The following is a 25,781-nucleotide window of genomic DNA, read 5'->3' as shown; positions in this document are numbered from 1 at the left end:
CTAAGTATATAAAACCACAAGCGAGGTTTTGAACCCCAATAGGCCAATGGCAAGATATTCTAAGTCGGCGAACTGAACAACTCGGGCACGGAGACCCCTTAATAAATTAGCGAACCTTATATTCAAATTAGGTTATGTTATTTAATTAACCCTAACAAGAAAGTGTATGTACTAATTCAAACTTCTTTATTTAAGCACTTACATAACAAGCAACAATTGTCTATATCAACAAATGTTATTTCATTTAACAAGACCAGGGTCCTAAAGATATATGGTCTTCAAATGGTATTTCTTTCATTTTTATCAAAACTCACTTACTACTCTTGCTATTGAAAAGTCAATAAGTTAAATCATTAGTGAAGAGTTTAATAATTCTGTAATAAATTCGTTCATATGCATCTAGCCTGGTACAACATTACATATATAAAGTAATAAAAAATATCATAAAATATCAAAATGACTTTTATATTTTAAAACTTTATATACAACGCCATTGTAAACATACTCATTTCAAAAGACGTGTAATCAAATAAAAGGGATTCAAATCATTAAAGGTGGTTAATAAATTTTAGTCAACTAATGGATTTGTTCAAAACTTAAACAACTAATCATTTACACTTATTTGTGATCATTGATTTCTTAATAGGTGCTAGATTTTCACTGGCAGTATTTTAAGAATTTGATTTTTCTATCCCGGTTGCCCATCCAAGAACGCGTTCTTAAGCATAAATATAAATATAATAAACAGACTTTGCCTAAGGAATAATATGAATATAGTCGCTATTGTATTAAATTTGTCAAAGATTTGCATTGAAATGTATATAATTTGCCAAACTTCATTAAAATTGCAAGTTTGTAGAATTATCATTCCCTCCCTTTGCCTATCTTGGATTTGCGACCAAGATAGATTGAAAAACAAATCCCAAATCTACATGTTGTTTTAAAACTTGCCTTTTTCCGATAGTTGAATTATCCCAATATTTATCATATGCAGACGTAAAGCTAGATATTTATTGAAATCTAAAGAAATAGTCCACTTTAATACATGAAAAGTAATAAAATATACATTTTGAGTGCGGATCCTACTCTATGTAATGGGTCGTTTTGTTCCTTAAATAAATCTCTAACAGAACGCATGAAAACTGAAAAATGTCAAAAAATGTTGCTCAAATATGACTGTTATTACATGTAATACATTAACGGCATATATAGCAGGAAGAAGTTGTAAAAAGAAAATTCTTTTTCCTTTTTGAACAGTAAGTAGCATTTTGCTTAAGCTGTAGATAATATGACCTGATTTCATTAACAACCATTTCAGTAATTGCAATTCTGCAATGTAGGGATTATTTTAAACGCCTCGGCCGAAAAGCAAATTTGGAAATTTTGTAAATAGTCACCATGAAGATAAGAATAACTTCGTGCGGGAAGAAATTCGGTTTAAATTTGGTGTCACCGCCAGAAGGATATTACATTTTCATGAGACTGAACTCTTTGATCATTCTTGGTAAAAGGATTTTATTTAACTGATGCCGAAAAATGGTCTATATCTTTGTCTTGATATCTAATTTTTGTGTTCTCTTACATTTTAAATATCTGTATATTTATAGACCACGAAATAGATTATAATTTATATAATAACTATGAGCAGATTACAAAGTAATCCTTGAAGAGTAATCATATATAGGAGCTACTTTTCAGCATGCGGCAAGTTGTACGAACCTAATGCTATTTATTTCCTACATAACATTAATTTATAAAAGTCGAATGCGTTTTCTGAGACATATATGTTTATTGCACAGATCAAGAAATAAGTCAGTTCGAGTGTTTTACTAGACATTGTTTTGAAAATTTGTTTTCATACTGGCCTTGATAAAGCACTAGGTAAGTCGTACTGGCCCAAGGCTGCAGTCCGAGAGCAAATGCAAAAGGCTACTACCCAGTCCTGAAACTGTATTGGTAAAATATCAAATTACTTATTTAAAAACTTTCTTTAACGTTTAAGTCGTGTTAAGTTTATTTGTTTTCTTTTTGTTTGTTTTTGGGGTTTTTTTTTTTTTGGGGGGGGGGGGGGTTGTTGTTGTTGTTTTGCTTTTCCTTTTCACGTTAGATTACTAATAACCAACTTATTACATATTGCAAAATAAAATATAACAGCAATCTAAAATCTTTACTAAGACATAAAAGTTATCTACAGCATAGTAATGAATGAAGTTTGTGTACATTTTTGTGTGTTTACGTAGGATTGTAGAAAGTAAATATGATTATCTCTTCACACGCAAATAAATTTATCTGTATCGACATCAATAGAATTCTATGGTACAAAACTAATGAAAAAGTAAAACATCCAAAACAAACGTAACAAAATGAAGTTTATCTCGTATCTTAAAACAATAACGGTAATATTTAATGCCTAATTTCAAACATGTTGCGATAAACAAAACACGTGTAAGCTTGACTATAATGATTGTAATAAACATATAATAATGTAATTTTGGACACATATCTAAAGAAGTATAAACACTACTAGGCAACAAACAACACACTACCTTTGGGAAGTGTTCTAAGTAGACAATGGATATGCATCACCTACCACACGCCCCTGCACCTCTATTAATTAACATTTACTTTAAAGAACTACATGAGCCATACGTATCGGTATTAATAACAGCAAAACAATAACTGTATTGTATACGAATTTGACTTATATCTACTTTTCAGATTATATTATATACTTGTTAATCATAACAACAGCAACACCACAGTGCTGAAATTTGATCATGCGTTGTTTGCTAATTACTTACATGGCTCAGATAACTTGCTATGTAATTTCAGTATTTCGTTTACTGTTACTTTGCCATTTGACCTTATTACACTACCCAACTCGATTGAAGTCATCTAATGCATCTGCTGACCACAAGCAATCATCAAATGAGTTTTAAAGGCCGTAGGCTTAAACATATTCTAGGTTGTAAGCGGAAACCGATTTTAAACGCAAGGTCACAAAATATCGTACAATTCCGATATGTTGTATGTACCCAAAACCTCCCTTTACATACTCAGTTGTCATTAACGTATAGTCATGTTTTATGTTACAATTCAATAAAATGTGAAGCAGCAATTTAAGCATGGGAGCAATTAATGACTATTCATTTGTTAATGAGTCTCGCCGACGCACTGAATATTACATTTTTTCAATATAGCTTTCTTTATAATCACATTTTATCTAAATGTACTTCCATTAATAAGTGTGTTACAATGTGTGTATCGACGTCTGTTTCATCCTAATTTCTTAGTTGTACTATTGCATTTTACATTTGTGAATAGATTTTTGCGGTACTTTTTATTTCATTGACTTTCTATGACAACAAAATAGATCCAAAGCATGTATTGAAGGAAATATTTATGGAAGAACGCTTTAAATTCAATAACCTTAGCTTCGTCACGAAATTATAGTTAATCACCATACAGCCAATTGAATCCATGTATTTCTACATATTTGTCGCACTTTGCAGTCTTAACTATCGACTGGTGCCATTGCGTTGATCTCTCCGCTTACAATAGCAATTGGTACATTAAGCATACCTGTGGTATCTTCTTTTCTGGTGTCAGTTTCAAAAATTTCACTATAAAGTAAATTTCCTACGTCATCCAAGGTGCTGCTTGTATTCGCCATAATTTCTCCATGAATTCGGTACCCTGTGAAATCATGCACGATATTAATAAATGTTAGGGTGGACATGGAATCAAAGGACAATTCAGCTAGTGTAGATGCAGATTTTATTTGCGAGACGTCCCCTCCAGTAACCTTAGTCGTTACCTTCAAGATAAATTGTGATATTGCCAGCTTCTGTGCGCCTTGATCTGCAAGTTTTAAGGTCTCTACATCAAATGTCATATTGTCGATTCCATCATTGTCGAGTTCCATTACAAAAGACACCATCTGATCAATCAAGACTGACATCTGCAATCTTATTCTTGCCAATTTAGGGTTTGTATAGTCCTTTGCAAACATATCCCAATTGATATTAGCAAAAACTGTACAGGTAGAATTCTGCATCATCGCCTGTTGAAAGCAGCTGCGGATTTCAAGGACAGACAATAAATTAAAACCTCGTTTTGAAAAATTTTCCGTGAACTCTGGCCTTGACGCCATACCCACGGAGAGAGCTCCCCAGTTTATTGACTGGCCTGCCAAACTTTTCCTTCTCCTCCATTCCATAAACGCATCTAGGAACGAATTAGCTGCCCCATAAGTACATTGTCCCGGTGATCCAACTAGACTATTAATTGATGATGCAACAACAAAGTAGTCCAAGTTCAATGATTCTGTTGCTACATGCAAATTTAAGGTTCCTAGCACTTTTGGCTTAAGTATGAATTCTACATTATCTTCGTCTATATCCACAAGCAGCTTAGATTGTATAACACCAGCTCCATGAAAAATTCCCCTTAGTGTCATACCTCCCGGTACCTTGCCTCGTAACTCTTCCAATGCTTCTTGTACAGAAACAAGATCGGTTACATCAGCTCTAAGACTTACAAATTTGCATCCTGTTTGCTCCTCCATCTGTCTTATTTGTGTCATCTTATCTTCTGAAACATTTCTTCTTGACATGGAGACAACACAACCTGCTCCCATTTCTGCTATGAGCAGAAGTAACTCCCAACCTAATCCAGTTAAACCCCCTGTTATAATGTAAACGCCATTTCTTGCAAAAAGGTTACCAAGTGGGTTTCTAACGGGTAAGCAAATTTTATGTGCGTTCATCAGATCGACTGTTGGACAGGGTATTCTACAATGCTCATCAGGTGGTACTTCACAGGTCGATGATGAATCTGATAAATTGTCAGTGCATGTTGGTGTCGTTGTGTGATGTCGATAGTTCTTTTGTAGCCACGACACAACTTTGGGCAGAATTTTACTCACTTGTTTTCTTGCCAGTGCATCGCTAACATTTATGCTTCTTATGTACTGTTCTCCTGTTTTCGCTACTCTGGTTTTGAAAGAATCAGAAACGCTGTCTTCAAAGCAAATAATGGTCTTACATTTTCCCAGTAAGAAGAAACCTGCATCTAAGTGGTCAAGAGATATAAGGAAATCAATATCTCCCTGTTTGTCTTTAATATCCTTTGACAAATCCAAAATATAACTGTTCTTCCTGTCCTTTAGCATTGTCCGTAAAATCGTTGCCGGTTGTTCTGTTTCGTTTTTACAATGTATCACAACACTAGCGCTTTTTTGCACTATATCTACAATTTGCCATGATAATGTCGCATACAGCAGTAACCCAGGTTGGTAAAATGGTATATCTTTCAAGCAAACCGTGCAGTCATTGGGAACTAACATTTCTGTCAGTATTTCAGCTGGAAAAAGAACAACAACTTCCCACTGATTATCGAAATCTTCGTATTCGGATTCAATTTTTGTACTTTTGCATACAAATCTGCCATTCTTGCGCTTGTTTACTTGATATCCTACATATTCGAGACCAAGTATTTGCTGACCATCATCAAGTGGTTCCTGCCATATGTCCTGTTCTAGCTTCTTGCCTCCAGTCGTTCTCGGAAACATAAACAACGGATGCATGCTGACGAACTTTATTCGAATTGTCATATGATTCTTTGCATTTTCACTGGAACTCTCGGGTTGTACGACAACTGGAGAAAGCAGTGCCGGGAAGCGTTGTGATACCGAGGCTAACACTCTGTAAGACTTTTGAGCTATATCTACGCTTCGATTCTCATCTCTTAAAGACTGAATTATCTCTTTTTTAGGTACTTTTGTGAACTGTGCTCCATATAATTTATTTTGATAAATGACGACTTCAAGTTTGGTCAGTTCTGTGTGCCTACAAGTATTTTTGATTAAACTGTGTAAGGTTTCTTTAGTGTCAACATTGTATGATTGCAGGTCTACTAGTGTGATATCGCCATGTATAAATTCAGTGTACACAGATCGAACAAACCCCCATAACTCTCCACCTACAATGTTTATTGACCTGTCCTTCATTGGAAATGTTGCCTGTGTGTTCTGTGTAACAACGTAAAGATTAGCTTTAAAGTTATGTCTGGTCATACTTTTGACTACCTCTGTGAACAGCAAACAGTTATCTTTTATAATATTGTGCAGCCATTCTGCATCATTTTGGCATATATCATTTTCAGCGCCAGTTTCAATAAGTAAGATAACGGCATCGACATTTTGCAGGCCATTCCATTGTTTCGACGCAACCAAAAATGCGTTGTCAGCGTACTTTGCATTTGTCATATTGTCTCCTTTATGGATAATGGTATTATTTTCATCTTCTGTCACAAAATCTTCGATTTCATCTAGGTGCATACTCGTCAGAACAATTGTTTTTGGCTCGTCTGCCTTGTCACGTTTTTCAAGTTCAAACGGATGCCATGTTATGCGGTAGTTCAATTCACAAGGCGATACTGCTGCATTTCTCTTTCCGTAAGTTGTGTAGTTTCTAAGGTCAGCAACGGCAGTACCGTCGGATGTCATCAAGAGTATGTTGTAGTGAATCATAAGTACAGTTTCCAGCAGTGTCAAATTTATTCGTTTTGTATAAATATACATCTTTTTATCAGGTTTTCGAAGAACGTTTATTTGACCAAGACTTACAGGAAGAAGTGTCAGACTTTCGTTTTGCACCATTTGGATCAAATCTTTTGATGTTGTGATAATTGTCGACTGCATCATAGCATCTAAAATACATGGATGAATAGTGGTTTTGTCTATTTCGCCAAATACTTCTTTGGGCACTATCGTTTCTGTCAAACTTTCATTCCCATTACTTGTACTGCTTTTAAGTAAACGTAGGTATGGTCCGTACTGAAATCCCATTGAATCCAACATCTCGTAGATTTCCTTGCCACTCAAACTTCTGCTACCATTGTAAACAATTGATAGTTTCAATCGTTCAATATCTGTTCTGTGGTGGTATGTTTCTTCAAATGTAACAGGGTGCACCCAACCTTTACACATTGTGATTTGATTATGTTTTACATGAAATAATACTTCGTCTTTCTGATTAATCGTACTGACATATAAAACTGCCTTCATTCCCTTGTCTATCTTGACAGGTCGCAAAAATTCTAATGAAACAAATGTTAAATCTTGTTGACGTCCTAAAGCCCGACATATTTCAAAGCCAATATCTGCATAAAATGCGCCTGGTAATAAAATAAAACCTGTGACGACATGCTGAAATACAAATGGTGTAGTTTTCTCATCTACCTCTGCTTTTAGATGGATGTTTCCTTCCTTCTGTGGTTGTTGAGTTATATACAAATGGTCAATGTTTACAGATCCTACTCCTTGATTTCGCATTATTGCAGACGGACTCTGATATAGTTGTTTATATTTACGGAGTTGATACATAGGTACATCTGTGGTACGGGTATGGCATGCGTTCAAAGCGCTCCAGTTCAGATCTAAACCCGTTCCGTATAGGTCACACAGTGTGCCCGCCAATGTATGTATTTCATCACGCTTTGTCATGGACGGATATACTGCGTAATTTTTATTGTCTCTAAGAATGCTGCTGATATGTGCTCGAAGTACTGGACTTGGCCCTATCTCAATGAAAACTGTAAACCTCTTGTCTGAGACCGAAGATTTAATTGCCGCTCCAAACATCACTGGCTGTCTTACATTATTCTCCCAATAACTTGCTGATCCAAACCAACCGTCGGATTCAAGTTTTCCTGAAACTGTGGAATAAACCGGAATACTGCTTTTTTTTACTGTAATACCTTTAACTTCACGCCCAAGTTGCTTTGATGCGTCGACAACGTAAGGGCTATGGTAAGCACATTGCACATCTAATTCCCTTATATCTGGATCTATATCTTCAAACTGTTGTAAACTCTCTTTGAACGTCTGTATAGCTTTTTCCGATCCCGACACTGTACATGATATAGGACTTTGGAAAACTGAAATGTGAAGAGACCCTTTGCTTTCATCACATAACCTCTGGACCACATCTACAGCAACATTTCGAACCACTGCCATTTGACCTTGCTTTACTGTTGCAAGATATTTTGATCTGTTGTATATTACTTTTACTGCTGTTTGTAGATCCAAGATACCGGCAACGTATGCTGCTGCTACCTCTCCGACGGACTGCCCCACAACTACATCTGGCTTTATTCCATAATGTCTCCATAAAGCCACAAGACCCACCTGACAGGCAAATATAGCTATGTGTGCCACCATTGGGTCTAATACAATCTCTCTGCCTTCGTAAAAGATTTCTGAAATCGCCCATCCAGTCAATGGCTTCAGAAAGTTGTCTAGCTTTTGTATCTCTGCTTCAAATGTTCCAATTTTCATCAGAGATTTACACATACCATTCCACGCAGTGCCTACTCCACAAAACACAAAGACAATATTCTTCATCTCAATGGCTGCCTGAACGCTTTCACTTATATTGAGAAATGTACTGCATTGACCGAGGATCTCTTCTTGACTCTTGCCGAAAAATGCTTTCCTGTAATTCCTATGATCCCGTTTGCATGTTGACGTACATGATAAAACAGCCAAGTCATAATCCTGCAATTTAAGGCTATCATATAAATGTTGAACATTTGAAATAAGAGTGTCTTTATCAAACGCAGACAAAGTTACCAAGTACGGAAGAGATTCCGGCGGCATTGATTCTTTACAAAAAGGTTCACTTGGGTTATTGTATTCTTCAACAATCGCATGTGCATTTGTTCCACCAAAACCGAAACTGTTAACGCATGCTAATCGTTGTATATTTGCTGGACTGTCCCATTTTACGCATTTTGTTGGCACAAGAAACCCGTACTTAGAAAGATTTAGTTTTGGATTTTCATTCTCTTTTGTATACCACAGTGAAGGAACAATAGTTCCATGCTTCATCATGAGAAGAACTTTGATTATGCCCGCAACACCGGCAGCAGCTTCAAGATGACCAATATTAGTTTTCACAGACCCTATATATACATCACCTTGCGCTTTTGCAACTCTTCCAAAGTTATTTCCAAGAGCATTAGCTTCAGTTGGATCCCCAATCGGTGTACCAGTACCTGAACAAAACAACAAAATCCGCAAAATTTACATGTTTCTTTTCACAAAGGAAGGAAAAAGTAAATATATTTGAACTATATTAACAGCATAGTAATTATGTAGCTTAAACACACACTTTGTAGTATGCTTCTTGATTACGTAGACGAACAATTTATTAAGATATTCATCAAGATAATTATATACACTATGTTTATCACATGTTTCTAAGATTTTAATTAAAAAATAATCTGTTCATACCATGTGCCTCAATAACTTGTATTTTTGATTTGTCAATGGCATATTTTGTATACACTTTCTTTATCAGATTTTCCTGTTGTATCCCAGAAGGTGCTGTTATTGGAGCTATCATATGACCATCCTGATTTGACCCTGTTTTAATAGTTGCCCATATTTTGTTTCCATCTTTCAATGCCTATTCAAAAGTAATATATGCTTATAGTTTTATTTCTTTAATGTTTCTACGAAGCTTGAAGGCAAGGTTTTACATAAAAAGAAAACGCCAAATTCCTGACATCTTGAAACTTCTGCACTACTATGTAAAATAACGAACATAACTGTTTTTTATTTGATTGATCTCTTACCTTAAAGAGAATATTACGAAATAAGAAAAAGTAAAGTGACATAAACCATTTTTTTTAATCGATATTCATTTGGAGATAAAGTGTTTTTGTTTATTTTCATGGATAGGTCATCAATAAGTGTCATTTATGATAATTTGTTTAGTTTGATCATCTAGTTTCTTTGCACTCTCTCCTGATTTATCAGACAGCAATGAGTGGTGTACCGCCGTACAGATGAAAGACCTAGCGGTTTATTACATTCATAGAAGAAAATAATTACATACAATCAAACGTTTCGTTTTGGTATTATATTAGTATCAAGCGGCCTTTGATATAACACTTGTGCCTCAACGTTCTTTTGGAAAAACTATTTACGGAGGAAAGAGGTATGTTAAAGTAGGCGTTGCCATCATTTGTATATTCCTTTAATTCAAACATAAATATATCTAAACTGTAAGTAAATGAAAATGTTTAGAGATTTATAAGTGTTTATATGAGCAATGTAAAAGTAAATCAAATATCGTAATTCAGATAACACAGTAAAAATATAGATGTAATGTAGTTAAATTTGGTAGATAAATCTACATTGATTTAGTATTTTTGTGAACATTCAAATATCAAAATAACAACTTTGGTAAAGATTAAATATCTCCTATAGATAAAGAATTTCATGTTAACAGATCCACGTATTAAATTGTTTTATTCTAGAGAAATTAATATCATTGAAGAATTTCTTCGGTGTTAATTTGCAAATTGCAATAGGTACACTAACCCCTTTCAGTTTCTTCAAAATCACGATGCCGCAACCCTCACCCCTGGCATATCCATCTGCTTCATTTGTAAATGTTTTACATTGTCCGCTCGGTGATAACATTCTTGCCTTTGATAAAGCAACAAAAAGTTGCGGGTCCATCAGAACATTTACTCCTCCACATATTGCCAAACTGCAACTCCCTTAGATATAAGCATATCAGAAATTAGACAGATAGCTGAGATAGCACATACATAAATATCTAAATTGTAACGAAATAAACGAGTAAATTGTCAAGAAACGTATGTTTTGACTATGTCTAAACACGTTAGACTTCAATATTGAAGTCAAGTCTAAATGAAACACAATCGAAATGTTGGCATCAAAACATCTTTACGTCTAATCAAGTTTAAACTATTGTCACTAAGGGTCAACATTTGGCCACTAGCTGAAACCATATAACATATGTTCGATGGAAAATATTTTCACATCCTAGTTTCATTTATGAACCACACATTCTAAGTACACCAAACTTTGTAGAAGTTTACATAGAGCTCTCATAGACTTGTTCAAATGGTCCTTCCCAAATTTGCATTACAAAATCAATGTAAAGGTCAATTTGTAGACTCACTCGCTTGTTTCATTTATAGGCACAAATGGCGTATTATAAAGGACAGTATAAAAGTCGTAGTACATTTACTGTGAGTTGATATGTACCTTATAAACTGGTACTGATGATAAACTCGGAAAAAATGAGGTTTTTCACCTGTAACTTTTTTATTTCTGCAAATTGTTATCAATGGTTGGTATCTAAATACAGCTTAACATTTGCTAAAAAATTGACATAATTTAAATTTGTATTTAGTAAGCAAACTCACAAGAATTGATGCCCCGAGACGAGTATGCAAAATGGGGACTGTACGAACGTTGGCTGGTGATAAATTCGACCACGTTGTCATTAAATTTTACAAAATTTTCTCCATTGTATTATATTGAAACTTTCCTAAATATTCTGTAACAGTCATTCCGTATCAAGTAATAAAAAGTGACCCAATGTCAGGCCTTCATGTGTTGACAGTGAGCATGTGCAAAAAACATCCTCTTCCCCAGTAATTTTGGATAGATATTTTTAAACAGATAAATGCAAGTCATTTATTTATACAAAATATTTACCAATTTTGTTTTTGTTTACACCAGTTGGTATTATAAGTGGTTGCTATTAGACGGTGTGTTCAATTATATAAATAACCGATTGCAATCGAATAATTCGAAGGCGGCCGACTTTATCATCTGTCCGAGTTTATCATTAGTACCAGACGTATAGATATGGTCATAATACATTCCGCTTCTTACCAAACTTCAATTCCTGTGACGCTACATTTATTGCTACAAGAGAGGAGGAACAAGCTGTATCGAGCGTTAGTGCAGTTCCAGAGAGGTTGTAGGCATAAGCAACTCTTGCACTGATTATACTGGCCTGTGTTCCAGTTACTGAATATGTACTGCTTATGCTACTATCATCCATTACATGCCCTTTGTAGTCATCTGTCATACATCCTAGAAGTATATAGATATATAGATAATAAGTTTTAGTCATTTTACAGAGTATCTCATAAACTTGGACGTATAAAAAGTAGCCTAGACTGTTCATTTGTTGATATCTTTAGATCATATACGACACAAACGTTTTAGGTGTAGAATGAGGTATTCAAAGTTTAATTGAAGCTTTCTTCATTTAATCCCTTTTAGTGGTTTCTCAACACTAACTGCTTTCAAATATCTCCCTTGAAGTTTTTTTCAGGTTGTGTTGCTTTTTTTTGGCTCAGAATCTGATTACGCGGTAAAACTGCATCGGTTTTAAATCCACGGACTATTTGATTGCCATTCATCTTTGAGATGAACTTTTGCTAAGTTTTGTTGACATCCTTTTCAATTTGAAGAGGCGATGTTTACAATTTTTCTAAGGATATATTTAGAAGAACAGAATGAGTACTACAAACACGTATGTAAATATATTAAAGGAGTTAAAAATATATTTTGTTTTATACCAGAGTTAAACCCGCCAAGAAAAAGTCAATGATATTTATAAAGAGATAACGGTAGCAGAATGAAAACAATTGTTTACAAATTAAGGTATCAACAGCTAGTAACTAGCAATATCTCAAAAAAAATAAGTACCAATGTAGACTCCGGTATCAGTTCCTTCAATGTCTTTTCTACGAATCCCACCATCCTCCAGAGCCATGTGCACACAGTCTAGGACCATTCTTTGTTGAGGATCGATAAGCTCCGCCTCCATATCATTGATGCCATGAAATCGATGGTCCCATTCCTCAATGCTTAAAATTAACGTGTAAAGTGTCTGAATATGGTTACAAAAAACAACATATCCAAAGTAAAACTCTGGGATAATCAACCAATTACAGTAAATTAATGGACCACTTCCTTGGAATGGTCGTATTCAAGTTTAACTGGGTTAGTGTACTCATACATTCACTTGACAATGTACCCTATATCGTGTTCAGTGACAATATAAATAAAAGTAATCACCGCCAGATAAATCTCTAACACTCCTAAAGCATAAAATGTTAATCACAGAAATGCTCATGTAGAAAATGTAGAGAGCAATATTCGCGTATTGGTGGCCTTTGCCGATAAAAGGTTAACAATAGAAATGTATTTTGGGGACTTTGGGACAGAGGAAACGCGCGCATGAAGACAAATACAAATTAATTCAGTCCCAATTGGCTATGCGAGCCGTTTGCAATAAGTCTTCTAGTTGTACAATGGCACAAATATTATCTCGGTCTAAATGAAGAATGAGGGCAGTTTACAAAATCAACCCAGTATATTTAAATATATATCCATGTTAGAAAACTTCAAATATCATCAAGAGAGCGCAATGAATAGTTAAATCCATGTGTAATATGTACATGTCACGTATATATCATATTGAGTATTCAAAGGTAAACTGCAAACGAATGTTTGTGTCAAATTACGTAAAGATCCACCAAGCAATACGAGAATATTTAGTACTGGGTTTGCTATACCCTAGACATTTATTCGTTATCAGAGTCGACGTTTTATGTCCACTTATTGAGCATATATGAACATAGACAGGCAAAATAGGAGGATAAAACTTGAATAAATATAGATAGAAAACGCTTCCCCTCACCCCTTTATTTTCATTAATATTCGCCATTTTCGAAAATAAAAATGAAACACTGATATACTTTCCGAATTATGCGTTGTATCAGTAAATATGCTTGTTTATCTTTTGTAGTTTTAAATTATTAAACTTGAATAAAGACATAGTAAAAATTAACATTGGCCATAAATGGATAAGTGCAGTAACGATATTTTGTTGGGTTTAACGTTGCACCAACATATTAAAGGTCACATAGCAACTTTCCAGCTTTGGTGGTGAAGAAGACCCAAGGTGCCCATCCGTGTATTATTTCATCACAAGCAGGCGCCTCTTAGAACTATCGACCATCGACCTTCCATAAGCCAACTGGATTGCTTCCTCACATGAAGAATTCAAGGCCTCGAGTGTAGCTCAAACCCATATCGGCGAGGGGCAAGTGATTTCATGCAGGCGACCTTAACCATTCGGCCACGGAAGCCCCGCAGTAACGATAAGGCATAAGCGATACTCAACACATCTAATAATCAGTCAGTTTAAGCTCACAAATATTCATTTCGGAGGATGGGCCTATTCATATATGTTTAAAATTGTATCATGACTTCCTTATACTAAAGTAGAAAAGGAGGCCTGACTTTAACTGCACGTTTAAGGCCCCGCCTATACATCGATAATTGAGGGGGAATGATCGGACTATAAACGATTACAGTTTAAATCACGATGAACGTCTCGGTGTTGCACGTTTTGCAACGGTTGCGGCTGTTTATCAGTATGGTATTTTGTAAACATTGAACACAAATAATGCACTTCTAACTGAATAAATTATAAATGCATATATCCAACAAAAGTGTTTTCACAATCGACCGTTATCGCATGGCATTTAATCATGAATGTAGCTCTATCCATACAATTTATGTGTATCTTTAGTAAAATTAACTACATCTGATGAAGATTTTCTACATTAAAGTAAACATCTTAAGAAAACATTTTAAGTGAACGATGTCCATTGGGTATTTTTATGACATTTTGTTTTCAAATATTCAAATTCGTTAGTTATTCAACAGTAATTTTTTTTCATTGTCAAAGAAATCTTAGGATATATTACCTAATTCGATACCCGAGTCATTGCATCGGTGGACAAGAGTAAAGCATTGTAAATGTTATATTATACAAACGGGACATCTCACCAGTTTTAGTATGTTCGTGTAATAAAATAAAAGTACTGTTACTTGGATTGTGAAAATTTAATGTTTCAAAATACTATTTAAGGTATACTTTTGCAACCTTGGATTAAACAAATGTAATCAAAATAAATTATGTCCGGTGCTCAGAACAGCCACAACATAAGAAACCTTGTTACATCCGTAACAAAGCCTATACAACCAATATACTCATTCCTTGTAATACCTATTATCGGCTCTGTGATTTCGTTATTTTTGTTGTTTTAGATATTTTGCGAGAATACAAATTTAATGCTAGTACAAATTTGCTACACGATTCCATCAGGGTAACCTAGTCGTCAAGTTACAGATCTTTAAGAGAATATGTTAAGAAAATGCAGAATTCCTAACTATTATTCCTGTCAGCGGTAGACCTTTTTCATCTGCACTAAAACTTAGACCTAGAGCGTAGGGATTTTACAATAGTTAAAGCTACATCTCTTTCATATCAGGCATGACATTTTGAAATGTGCAGAAATTATACCTGTACACTTGTATATTACATTTTACACAACAATTCTGCACCACATAAATCAATTGTAATATTGATAAACATTCAATACTGAAACTACTGAAAATGTATAGTCAAAGATTAAAGAACAAATCAAATGAATACTGCCAGATAAATGAACGGATGTAGTTATCCGTATTTATTAGAATAAATCATCGACTTTAAAAGGCACTATCAAAATAAAAAAGTATAATGGTTTCTGTGTAACGATATTTCCTAACGCTATACTAAGGAGGGAAACAAAAGTAACAAAATAGTATTTGATTTTACATGAACTACATGACTGGTCCAGGTACCAATAAGATATAGTATGCGCCACATGGATTAAGAAGATACGTACAAGGAAGGACAACAAGAAAAAGCGCATAAGTGTTGTTTTATAGAATATCACAGCTAAATACATCGCGTAAGGCTGGCCCGATTGTAAAGTGGTAACTAGCTTGACTGCCAATTCATAGGTCTGGAGTTCGATTCCCACTCTAGGCACTGGAAATTTCTGAGATGCTCTCGAGTGTCTCCTACATAAATAAAAAAGGTCAGTACTGTTTTTTCTCAGTAAAGACGGCTTTGCGTGTATCGATGCTAAACTTTGTGTACGTTAAAAGATCCAGACTGTCTATTCGCAAAGAGCTAGGCTAAGTTAGCCGGGCAAGCCTTATCTAATAGACTTCTCTCTATGTCTGTTCTGGTACATTTCTCGCGCTCTGTCCCTCTGGTAAGATCACACTGTGTGTACTGACAGATGGTAAATTTAGTGCCATGAGTGGCTGCCTTTGTGCTATATAAAGTTTTTGAATGTGGGCGTATAAAAGTAATAACAATAGTAATTGTGGCTACCGGAGGAATAAATGGATGCTCCCCCCAGGTCTTTGTCAAGTGATCTTACGCACTATTTTTTTAAATGGAACAAATGAGAATAAATTCTTCACTAACTTGAAAATATTAGATTTCTTGCATTATGCACTTCCTCTCATTGCTATCTATTATTCTGACAATGTTCTAAATTAATTCTGCAGTTCAAAGGATATGTCCTGGACAATCCAATTAATAAAGGAAGATAATCCGAAAGTAAGTAAGGTAGAGTTATGATTCCAGTACGATGTATTCTTTTTAAATATCATCTGTGAATATGTGAATTAAATTTCCCTCTAACTGTTCGGAGTAATTCCTAAAACAAAAGTATGACATGTTTAGGGATAATAAAGTTAGCAAAGTAGAGTAATGGTTCTTGAACACTGCACCCTTCTTTTCTATCCCCTTCATTATCGAGTAAAGTCTTGGACAAGTGAATTTACTTAATTGAAATAATCCAGAAGGCAGGTCTGGTAGAATTACGGTTCTTGCACACTGCACTTTCTTTTAACGTCATCTTTCACTGACAGAATCCATCCCTTAAGTTGTCAGAAAGACAGACATATAAACTAACGCACATGTAAAATTATAAATGAACAAAGTGACTACTTTAAGGTCACTGCCTTCTAAAAAGTTATTTCTCTTGAACCATACTCTTTCTTTCGCTTAGTTTTTTCATCTTTAATGCAGGCTGCAAAATGGTCACTGGCGTACTTAGATGTTATTTTTTGTAAGAGTAATCGCTCGTTTAATCAAAAGTATAAACTTTTCCGTAAAAGCACATGCTTTTATGTTATATTACAGTTGTGTACTTATCATAACATCTGTGTGTGCTAAAATACATTTGTTTGCTAAAATAACCATTGCGGAAATTGACGATTCGCTTACCCTGACGGAATCATGTGTTTACAGCGATGGAAAATGGTACGGTAGGGATAATAGGCATGTAAAAGAGACACTTGCATTGCTTACTTTAAGTCCTTACTTCCAGCAGTATGTAAATCAGCATCAAAGCAAAACTCATAGACTTCTACTTCATTTTAATGAAATTCATGCATAATATTTTCGTAAAATATACATCCGAGCGACATATTACTTATAAGTAAGAAATTCATAAAATCGAATTACGTAAAAAAAATATTTTTTTTATATTACTGTAACTGTCAGTAACAGGAGGGTGACTATGCCCAGTGGTCATATAACTATATACTAGATAAATTACATATTGTAGTTACCTTCTGATACACGATACCATACGTTTTGTCAAACATGGTATAAGCTCCTTTTTTTGGATATGGGGTGTATTTTTTATATTAATTTAATTAATTTTGTCTCAATTATTATAGTCGTTAAGGTTAAGTGATAGCACAACCGATTTATTTATCATGTTAAACTTTCCTTGAGCACAAATTTCTTTTATCTTTCATTTAAAAGTTAAACGTTTAAAACGTTAAGTTTAAAAGTTTAAAAGTTCATTAGTTAAAAACAGATAATCATATAGGGAGGAGGAAGTAACGTGTGTTGTTAATGCACTGCATACACGTGTATATTTCTTTGAAATTCATACCTGCTAACGAATCCTGCCCGGCGCACATACGTTTTTCCGGGTGCATTAGGGTCGGGGTCGTAAAATGCATCAATGTTCCATCTGTCCTTTGGGATTTCTTTGACATGGTTCTCCCCGTTCTCCAATACTTTCCAGTATTGCTGTATATTACCCGCACCCGGAAACCTACATCCTATACCAACAATAGCAATCTCGTCCTCGGTAGACATCTGTTTCAGCTGACTCACTTCTGTAAAGTACAGTCATATATTACTAAATTTTCTTAAGTTAAAACACCTAGTAAACAATTAAGACATCCGACCCTTTGAAAGTTAATATTTGTTTAAAACAATTATGAAATTCATTGGGTCTCTATATGCAAACGAAAATCTAGAAAAACAATCGTGACGGTTGTGAAATTAGATAAACAAACATTATAATCAGTAATTCATTTTGTTTCTTGACTTTAGATAATGCAATCAGACGGTAGTTACATGTCATAGTAATAATATGCCATAATAGTATGCGATATTGTATTTACAGAAGTCCTTTAAACAATTGTGCGTCCAAAATATCCTGTAATCTGTTGGAACAGAATGATTCATAATTGTTAGTATTGAATGCTGGCTATGTAAAGCATAGATATTGCCGTGAATTTGAGGTTAAGGTAGTTCTGCACGTTAGATAAACCGGAAGTGATGGCGTAACGTCATTTTTCCGGAAAACGTAGAATAAAGACTGGATTCGGATTACGGAAATGAAAATCATTTTATGGATTAATCGCAACCTGTGAGTAAATTTATTACAGTGACTCTGTTGCTGTATTTCTAAACTCGAAATATGATATTAAAACATATCACACGTTAAATAATGCAAAATAATGTCTTAGAATAAGCGTGAAATGTACGGTTTACTTTAATCATGGTCAAATATCTCAAAAATAAGCACACGGACCTATACATTTTATTTCATCAAATCATAGGACATGTTTTTATTAACAATTCTGAGCAGTTTCATCAAAATCTACATTGTAGAAAAATTTCTATACACGAAAACGTTATAAATGTCATGTTTTGCCAATAGACTCCCATTATGAAGTATTGCGTGAAGTCCCTATTTTTCAAATCAGTCTAGCAAAAAATCAAACACACGACCCCATCTTTTTTATTTGCTGAATTTTCTAGGTATATTCTGAAATTTTGAAAAATCAGAGTTTAATAAAATTCTACATTGTATTGGTTTCGAAACAGTTTCGATCAAAACGTGCAGATCTACCTTAACTGATGCATAATACAATTGTAGTAGAGGCAGTTTAAATTAATTAAACAAGACGAAGTGATTGTACGTCTCGTGGAATAACATCAGGAGAGTACAGTCCGGGAAAATTATTCTGCGCGCCGTTTAATCAATTTACAGTGTTTAATTTAGTTGAAAACACTTCTGTAATTATATATCATTTCCAGTGCTCATACGACTTCTTTGTACAAAAGTAATCAAATCAAATGTGGTAGCAATATTGTTCTTGGCCACTAAGACTAGAGCGACGTGATGACACTGTTACAGTGTTATATCTAAAATGAACACCGTTTGTCATATATATATATAAACAACATTAAAGCTATGTACTCTTACACAAACTATCATTGACTTCGTCGAAAGTTATTTATTGCACACACGTACATCAGTTCTTGAAAACTTCCCTTGGCTAATCCAATATCCCACTATTGCTACATTTATATTTGTTTATTTCAGTCTCATCTATGCGCAATACAACCAACATACAAACGGTCATAAAACAAAGCTTGGCACGCAGTCATTTTATGATAGAACTATAAGAGATGTTAATAATCTTTACCATAAAAAGTGATGTTCCGTTCTATTACACTATAATTATGTTTGTATAAATTCTAAATTCTATATTTGTACATGTAAAAACTATAGGATGCAAGTTAGACTATTTTCACTAATCACTACACAATATTTGTCTAAAATACATATAAGTTTTAATGTTTAAAAGTGATACATTTCATCTGAAATTGAAATATGCTAAATGCACAAACGTCCAGACGATAGCAGCAAAATTACAATGATCTTCAACTACACAATGTACACAATATAAATAAAACTAAAATGGTAAAACTAATTTTAAAACAAAAATTGTGTTAAAGAACTCAAGTCATGATAAAAGAATACCTTTTCCAGACTGACGTTCTTCCAAGATCGTAAAATTCTCGTGTTTGACTGCGTTTGTTTCGAAAAAAAACTTTTTATATCAACAAAAGGTCAGACAGGTAAGTAAGAACAGACACAAAATTCCCCCAAAAATCGAAACCATTCATTTCATTGGCTGCTCAGTTTCCAGGCCAAAGTAGATATGTGAAGGGTACATACAGTTTTTATGAACTTAAGGTCAGACACGTAAGTTAGAACAGGCACCAAAATTTCCAAAAAAATCGAAACCATTCGTTTCATTGGCTGTTCAATTTTGAGACCAAAGTAGATATTTGAAGAATATTTAAAGGGCTGAGACATAGATAGGCCATAATGAGCTGAGGTTGTAACACCATGATTTGTTTTGTATATAACATTACTTTATCAGGCATACTGAAATTTCGACGAAGTCTTATGAAGGACATTTTTGTTATCTGACTTTGGTCGGATAAATCGTAGTTTTATAGAACTTTCTTATTGCCATAGGCTGTACTACGTCAATGTCTGTATTAAATTCTGGATTAAATTCAACATCAGCTATATCGAGGGTTCAACGCAATAGGGGCGTATCTACATATTTTACCAAAAATCACTTTTTTTTGATTTTTCACTTTATTTTGACCTAATTTATATACTGTGAAAATTTAAACCAGATGTTTCAGTTATTTATATCATTATTTTGATATTGCAATAAGGGCGTATCTCAGATTGCCTTGATTTTTATGCGCAATATGGAAGTAAGTTGACTTACTGCCTTATTGCATGCAAAAAAGTATCTAGTAGTCTTAATATCTATCCTGCAATACAGGCTTGTGTAAACAGATAATTTCTGTGATGTCATAATGATGACATCATAAGGTATCAAGGGCATTATCCTGATGCATGACCCTTAAAGTAAATGTAGTATTGTCACATTTTATGACATTGAAGTCAAGAAAAGCTTTTTTATGCTTATGAGAGTCAGTACTTACAAATGGTAGATTCATCCTGTGTGCATGGATATGTTAATATCAAATTTAGCTACAGTTAAATGATAGACCCCCATTCATCTTACTGCTACTTAATACACTAATAGCCCAATACTTTCAAAGTGAAAGCCATACTTGCCCCCACAATAATTATTGCCAAATAGAAAGATTTCTATACTCATAAAATAAAATGAATATATTAACATTTTATCCAAAATATACAGTTTAAAAATATTAATTGGGCTAGGTTATAAAAAGGATATACTAGATATTCTTGAAGACTTCAGAAGGTGTATCATGATTAAAGTAAGTCTATATTCTGTATTCTTAAAGATTTTTAAAGGTGTATCCTTGTTCTTAAAGATATTTAAAGATGTATCATGGTAGGAAATACCGGTATTTCAATTTCCTTGAAATTTGTAAAGTTGTACCATGGTCGAAGTAAGTCCATGTTCTATATCCTTGCAGGCTTTTTAAGATGTATCATGGTTTAAAAATATTTTTTTGCCCTTGAAAAATGTAAGGGAGTTAAAAAATTATTTTCTTGAAAACAAATAAATTGCAGTACCAATTACTTGAAGATTTTTACACTTGTGCCTGCTTACTCGGTACAGTATTGCAAAAGGATTATAGCCCACGAAAACTGTAGGTGAAACTCCATATACATATAAAAGGGGAAGTCCAGCAATGAAATGTGATAATACATGAAAGGCATCTGGCCTAGGAAAAACTCCTCAATAATCTGTACCAAAATTTTAGTTGTATGGCACCAAAAGAAACAAAATATTCAAAATGAGGTAGAAATGTGCAATTTTTTAAAAAATTTAGTTACTTTAATAATAAAATGAAAATCAAAAAGGTGCCATACATCAAAAGCCAGTACTTCAGGCTATAGTTTACAGTGAACAGCCACAGCCTAAGACATACAGCATACATTCTTTGAAATGTAAGTGTGACTGTATTATTCAGTAACATAATAATACATGAAGCCAGTTTGGTAATTTTCGAAGCTTTTTAGCTTATCTGATTTTTTTTTTTTTTTAAATTGATGAGTTATTGTCATCGCTTGATAGGTGTCAACGTCTGCGTCAGTGTCCGCATGCTTTAAAACTTGCAACACTTGTTCAACATCAGTAACTGACTATGTACAGCAAGAAACATAACTCCATCCTGCTTTTTGCAAGAATCATGGCCCCTTTTGGAATAGGAAAATATCAGTTTTTTTGTTTGTTTTTTTTAGTTAAATTTTACATTTAGGTCAACTTTTCTCCTTAAAGGTCAAAGCTATTGCTTTAATTCTTGGTGAAGGTATTCGCTGACTCTGCAAAGCAAGTACCGTAATTTTAAATTGTTTTTGCAAGAATTATGGCCCCTTTTGAACTTAGAAAATCATGGGTAGACAATATTTCTATTATACAGAGACAATAAAATCAGATGAGCGTCTGCACCCGCAAGGCTGTGCTCTTGTTTTGTATACTGCATATTTTCTATGCCATTTCAGCAAATTTCCTGGGCGTTTTTATCTTCTTATATTTACTTATAAACCAATTTGTGGTTCTTGCATTGTGCTCAGATGGAATATGTCAAAATGATAGGCATGCTTAATCTGCAGCTATACAGATTCTTTTGGTATTAACATTGTTACAGTCACTGTGTGATTTTTGAGCCATCCAAAATTTCGTGAGCAAGGGTTGGATGGAGGCACTTTGAGTTGCCCTTGTATTTTCGTCCAAATTTATGTTGTGCATATCTCAAAAAAGGTATTTTACAAAGTGTCATCAAGCTCCATTAAGTGAAATTGTGCACGTAGCTAGTATTTTAATTTGGATCTCTCACAGCTGACCAACATTTTATTTTAAGTCTGTGTCATATAACAGTAACTCAGGAAGTATTTGACATTAGAGATTATGAAACATTACAGGATTATTATTCAGAAGTTCTGTGCCTGCCCCCTTGGGTTTTGTTTGTGATTTTATTCAGCCAGACCATAGTTATGGCCCTTCACTTAATAAAAAATATGCATAAAATAAATATAAAAGTTTGTGTCACACTTTATCTTAAAACGTATTTGACCACGGGTCAAAGAGGATGAATATTATTCAGCATGGAAATTTGTGCACCTAAGGTTTCATTCAGGATTTCTTTTGTTCATACTAGTGTTATGGGCCTTGATTAAGTAAAAAAAATGCATAGGTGCAAACAAGTTTGTGTTGCCTGTATCTCAAGAAGTATTTGAATTAGAGTCAGAAAACATCAGGGGATTGTTATAACATGTGAACTTGTACATTTGGGTGTTCTGTTTGGGATTTCATTCAGCCAGTCAGAAGTTATGGTCTTTGACTTAGTGAAAAATACACATTAAAGTGGTGAAATATTTATCATAATTGTGTTGCATGTATCTAAGATATTTCACCCAGAGTCATGAAACCATGATGTATAGGTGAACGGATAGCTCAGTGGTTTGCACACTGGCCTTCCAATCCCGAGGTCGGGGGTTCGATCTCCGGCAGCTACTCTGGAATTTTCAGAAATGCTTTTCAGTGTTTCCCACCCAACTAGAGGTGTACTGGTCAGGAACCCAGGCAATGCTTGCGTGTATCAGTGCCATACACTGGGCACGTTAAAGAACCAGGCTGTCTATTCGCAACGAGCTAGGCTAAGTTAGCCGGACAAGCCTGTATCTGATTTCAAATCTCTCTGTCGTGGGGGCTTTGTCTCACTCTGTCCCTCTGGTCAGATCGCTCTGTTTCTGTACTAGTAGAGGATGAATTATGCATCCTGTGTGGCTGCATTTGAACTATGAAAAGCGCCTTTGAACGTGAAATTGATCATTAAAAGGGCGCTATATAAATCTGGTATAATAATAATAATTATGTACAGTGACAGGAGGTGGGGGCACCTGTGTCCTTTATACACACATCTAGTTTTCAGTTTGGAACCACTCTTGTGTCTGCTTCTGGAAAATCCAATACTGGTGTCATATGAGAGGTCATGGTTGTGACCCCAGTGGGGCTCAAACCCACGACCCCATGAATGAGCGGTTGACACCTTATCCACTAGACTACCGCTCCCCGTTTCAGTTTATTAATTAATAGGCAAGGAAAATTGCCATGTTATAACATGCAGCAAAGATGCTGTTACTGTGCTGTGGTAACTGAGGCCATCTCCTGTGTGTCATGTCCTGTATTTTGTGGTGTTTTCATTTTGTCAGATATACAATTAATGTCATTTGTCTTTGATAAAGCTTGCAAGACTGAAATTTAAGAAATAGAGTGACTGACAGATTTCATTTGTCCTATTTGATATTTGATAGACTCCCTGTATACCGCTTTGCTATTTTAAAGTCTTTTGTTTTGTTGTTTTCCCTTTATTATAGTGCCAAATAGAAAGATATTCATTCAGGTCTGGAGGAAAAAAAATGAGATGTGTAATATTAAGTTTAATTAAAGAAAATGCAGACATAAATTAGTTTATTATGATTCTATTCTGTTGTATAGTAATACCATTTTACGTGAAAAAAATATTAAATTCATCAGAAACTTTAATTGAAATTTTACTGCAAAAGAATACTTTTGCCCATTTTGCAAATACAATCTCTCCGGATTTACATAAAAAAAATCTTGCTGTTAAGTCTGATACTTTAAAATAGGCTGTTACATTCTTCAATTTCAATTATGTTCTTACATGTTTCATTTAAAATGAGTATAAAAGTGCTAGTATGCTTTAGTTGTATTTACTTTTTTGTACATACTACCTTGTTGCATGACATAATTTTACCAACTTCAACAGAAAATTTCCTGCAATAAAGGCGTAAGTCCACTTACGCCCATCTTGCATATAAAATTACTCCAGATTTACATGAAAAATCATGCAATAAGGGCTTAAGTCAAATATTTTAAAATATACTGTTATTTTGTCAAATTTCATTCATGTTGTTTAATGTTTCATATAACATGTCTAATATTAAGTGAAAACTTTGGTAAATTTGTATGTGACTGAACACAGAAGAAAACAAAGTAGTTTTTTTCTTCTCTTGTAAAGTTTTCAAAAATGTAGTTACGCCCTTATTGCGTTGAACCCTCGATATGTCACACTTCCTGGTTTGTCTATGATTAAGTGTTTATAATCTAAGAAGTCTATGAATATATAAAAATAAAAAAGGTAACATTTCACCATATTCAAAAAATAAAAATACTTGAATAGAAGAATGGTTACAACGTACCTTATAATGTTATGATTTATCTGTCAATAAACAGCATCTTGTATTTCGGATTTTCGCCTAAAATGTTAGATTTTTGTCAAACTTTTCTCTAAAGCCGATAGCAAGTGTATTAAAATGTCGGAGAGTCTGCATTTGGTTTCTGTATTTATTTTATATTTCACTACATCAACTTATATTGAACTGATTAAGCCTTTTTCATATGCAATTTCATCGTTTTGACCTTTGGTTTAAATGTTTTCTTGTGTTAAGAATGTCCGCTTGGAAATGCAAAATATTAATAATGTTATAACGAAACAAGCAACTAAAATATACACACATTACCGCGCATATCTTTGCACAAGTCATGCGTTTTGCTGTTTATAATATACAGAATCCAACATAGACTTCGGTACATTAAACTGGCCGTACTCACTATAACACATCTCTAAAAACATAGTCAGCTGAAATTCTTGCTTTGAAACTAGTTCACTGCAGCAAAAGTAAGATTCTTACCAAAAAAAAAAAAAAAACATAAATGTTACAAAATTATGGTGACATATATATGCACTCGATAGCCAACATAACTTTTGTGAAAATTATGAAAATGCTCAAGAAAATAAAATATTCTTTGAGGAAAAGAATAACCTTTTTGTGATCTTACTGAAAGTTTTCGCGAAAACTATTATCTAAACATCGAGACAAATAGTGCCCACGAATGCATAGTGATAATCTGATAACTTTTCGAGAAATATTTT

General features: G+C 34.2%; 1 protein-coding gene across 1 annotated transcript; it reads right to left on the bottom strand.

Annotated features, from left to right (window-relative positions):
• Positions 1 to 2,085: 2,085 nt before the first annotated feature.
• LOC128556967 (mycocerosic acid synthase-like polyketide synthase) lies at positions 2,086 to 12,703 on the bottom strand. The gene is made up of 5 exons (XM_053543207.1): positions 12,551 to 12,703; positions 11,726 to 11,929; positions 10,394 to 10,575; positions 9,299 to 9,473; positions 2,086 to 9,060 (listed from the first exon to the last, which is right to left on the bottom strand). Exons 1-5 carry the CDS (start codon positions 12,669 to 12,671, stop codon positions 3,515 to 3,517), a joined length of 6,228 nt encoding a protein of 2,075 aa, XP_053399182.1. The 5' UTR covers positions 12,672 to 12,703; the 3' UTR covers positions 2,086 to 3,514.
• Between the last annotated feature and the right edge of the window lie 13,078 nt (positions 12,704 to 25,781).

Source organism: Mercenaria mercenaria, chromosome 5 (genome assembly GCF_021730395.1).
Source record: "Mercenaria mercenaria strain notata chromosome 5, MADL_Memer_1, whole genome shotgun sequence".
Classification (NCBI taxonomy): domain Eukaryota; kingdom Metazoa; phylum Mollusca; class Bivalvia; order Venerida; family Veneridae; genus Mercenaria; species Mercenaria mercenaria.
Note: the sequence above shows the minus strand (reverse complement) of the source record. Positions and strands in the feature narration are given on the sequence as shown.

What these genes read in the sequence shown, in the direction of transcription:
- LOC128556967 (XM_053543207.1), bottom strand. Translation starts at nt 12,671, where the DNA reads ATGGAGGCGGAGCTTATCGATCCTCAACAAAGAATGGTCCTAGACTGT. An exon ending in GTCACAGGAATTGAAGTTTG is followed by an intron (nt 10,576 to 11,725) that starts GTAAGAAGCGGA and finishes CTTATATCTAAG; the next exon opens with GGAGTTGCAGTTTGGCAATA. An exon ending in TTTTGAAGAAACTGAAAGGG is followed by an intron (nt 9,474 to 10,393) that starts GTTAGTGTACCT and finishes ACTTTTGAATAG; the next exon opens with GCATTGAAAGATGGAAACAA.